The 2,500-nt window shown below is 46.0% G+C and overlaps 1 protein-coding gene across 4 annotated transcripts in view; it reads left to right on the forward strand.

The window, feature by feature from the left end:
* Window positions 1-2,500, forward strand: part of scn4ab (sodium channel, voltage-gated, type IV, alpha, b) — a 49,456-nt gene that overhangs the window by 28,405 nt on the left and 18,551 nt on the right. For all 4 annotated transcript variants that reach the window (XM_044330597.1, XM_044330598.1, XM_044330596.1 and 1 more), the window contains exons 6-8: window positions 194-322; window positions 886-977; window positions 1,133-1,417. In XM_044330597.1, the coding sequence (XP_044186532.1) occupies window positions 194-322; window positions 886-977; window positions 1,133-1,417 (506 nt within the window). The remainder of the gene's footprint in view (window positions 1-193; window positions 323-885; window positions 978-1,132; window positions 1,418-2,500) is intronic.

Below are 2,500 nucleotides of genomic sequence, written 5' to 3' on the forward strand. Positions count from 1 at the left end.
GTAATGACTTTTCACTCATAATGCAACAGAATTATTACTTGTTATTGTAATAAATTAAAAACCAAACCACAATATAGAAAAACAAACTGCCCGTCAGAGACCTTCAGTCTTCAGTCCGTTCCACATGTTTATATTTAAAACTGTTTTTATTTGAATGTTTGGGTGTCTGAGGAGTTTTTCTGTCGTCCAACAGATACGTGTTTACAGGGATTTACACATTTGAAGCTACAGTGAAAGTTCTGTCCAGAGGCTTCTGTCTGGGAGACTTCACCTTCCTCAGAGATCCATGGAACTGGCTCGACTTCATGGTCATCAGCATGGCGTAAGTAAGACTTCACTTCCACCGAGTGCCTTAAAACCGTTTAATGCACACCTACAAGTTAATTATTCCGCTTATACCACAGCCAACAATATAAAAGAAAAGCATCTGCAAACTTCTGGTGAAAGTTTTGCACTATGAAGAAAGAGTTTACTGTTGTCATGACAACTTGCCACCAGCCTGAATGGAGGCATAAAATTCATGTAAGGTGTCATTAAGTATAAACACAGAGTCTGTCTCCAAATCAGTGTTTAGTTTCTAGTAGAGAAAGTCTCAGTATGTTAACGGCACATTTTTGTATTAATCGCATCCTCCTCTTCCTCATTTGAAGCTCTTCAGTTCTTGTCTTTCTTTTCTTCTTCATCTGTTTTTCCTCTGCTGCGTCCTATTCTTTAAAACTTCATAACCAGTATATATAACCAGTAACCAGTGCTCTTTAATGTTGCCATGGTTACAGGTTGGGTTTTAACACACTCCTGCCAGCCAATCAAAATGAGTATTCACCCAGACCATGGTATAAGACTCAATAATACACTGATGATGATGATGATGATGATGTGTTTCAGATATCTGACAGAGTTTGTAGATTTGGGAAATATTTCTGCGTTGAGGACGTTCAGAGTTCTTCGAGCACTAAAGACCATCACAGTCATCCCTGGTCAGTGTGTGTGTGTGTGTGTGTGTGTGTGTGTGTGTGTGTGTGTGTGTTAAAATAAACAAAATGATGACAACATAAACAAACACAGGAAGCCAAACTGTCTTAGTGTACCAGCATGTTTATAATACTGTGTTTTTAAACCCCGCCCCCCTCAGGTTTGAAGACGATTGTCGGAGCTCTCATCCAATCAGTGAAGAAGATGGCTGATGTCATGATCCTGACAGTCTTCTGTCTCAGCGTCTTCGCTCTGATTGGTCTGCAGCTCTTCATGGGAAACTTGAGGCAAAAATGTGTCATGATGCCGCACACGTCTCCTGACAACCTCACTACCGGTTACCATGGCAATGACACCTATGGCAACCACACCTATGGCAACCACACCTATGGCAACGACACAGGAAGCAGTGATTTTGATTTCCAAGAGTACATCAAAAATCCCGGTATGGTGGTGATGATGATGATGATGAAGATGATGATAATGATATTATGAATATCTGATATTTGTAGCTCAATGAAGGGCTTTTCACACTGCACTTAGTCCAGGACTAAAATCGTTCTAAGAACCCTCTTTGCCCCAGGCTGAGGGAGCTGTTAGCCCTAAACTATAAGGCTTTCACACTCATACAATCCAGGTTTGCTGACCCTGCTCCAGAGCAGTGCCAGTGTGAAACGCGGCTAAGGTAAAAGCACAAAGCTAATAGAAGGGCAGTGTGAATCATATATCTCTGGATTTAGGTTAACCCTGGATTAACAGTGTGTGTGCCCTGGGCTAAGGTTAGTCCTGAGCTAAGGTTAGTCCTGGGCTAAGGTTAGCCTTGGGCTAAGGTCAGTCCTGGGCTAAGGTCAGTCCTGGACTAAGGTCAGTCCTGGGCTAAGGTTAGCCTTGGGCTAAGGTCAGTCCTGGGCTAAGGTCAGTCCTGGGCTAAGGTTAGCCTTGGGCTAAGGTCAGCCCTGGACTAAGGTCAGTCCTGGGCTAAGGTTAGCCTTGGGCTAAGGTCAGTCCTGGACTAAGGTCAGTCCTGGGCTAAGGTTAGCCTTGGGCTAAGGTCAGCCCTGGACTAAGGTCAGTCCTGGGCTAAGGTCAGTCCTGGGCTAAGGTCAGTCCTGAGCTAAGGTCAGTCCTGGGCTAAGGTCAGTCCTGGGCTAAGGTCAGTCCTGAGCTAAGGTTAGACCTGGGCTAAGGTCAGTCCTGGGCTAAGGTCAGTCCTGGGCTAAGGTCAGTCCTGAGCTAAGGTCAGCCCTGGGCTAAGGTCAGTCCTGGGCTAAGGTCAGTCCTGGGCTAAGGTCAGTCCTGGGCTAAGGTCAGCCCTGGGCTAAGGTTAGACCTGGGCTAAGGTCAGCCCTGGGCTAAGGTTAGTCCTGGGCTAAGGTTAGTCCTGGGCTAAGGTCAGTCCTGGGCTAAGGTCAGTCCTGGGTTAAGGTTAGTCCTGGGCTAAGGTCAGTCCTGGGCTAAGGTCAGTCCTGGGCTAAGGTCAGTCCTGGGCTAAGGTTAGTCCTGGGCTAAGGTCAGCCCTGGGCTAAGG

This window comes from Thunnus albacares, chromosome 17 (assembly GCF_914725855.1).
Source record: "Thunnus albacares chromosome 17, fThuAlb1.1, whole genome shotgun sequence".
NCBI classification, from domain to species: domain Eukaryota; kingdom Metazoa; phylum Chordata; class Actinopteri; order Scombriformes; family Scombridae; genus Thunnus; species Thunnus albacares.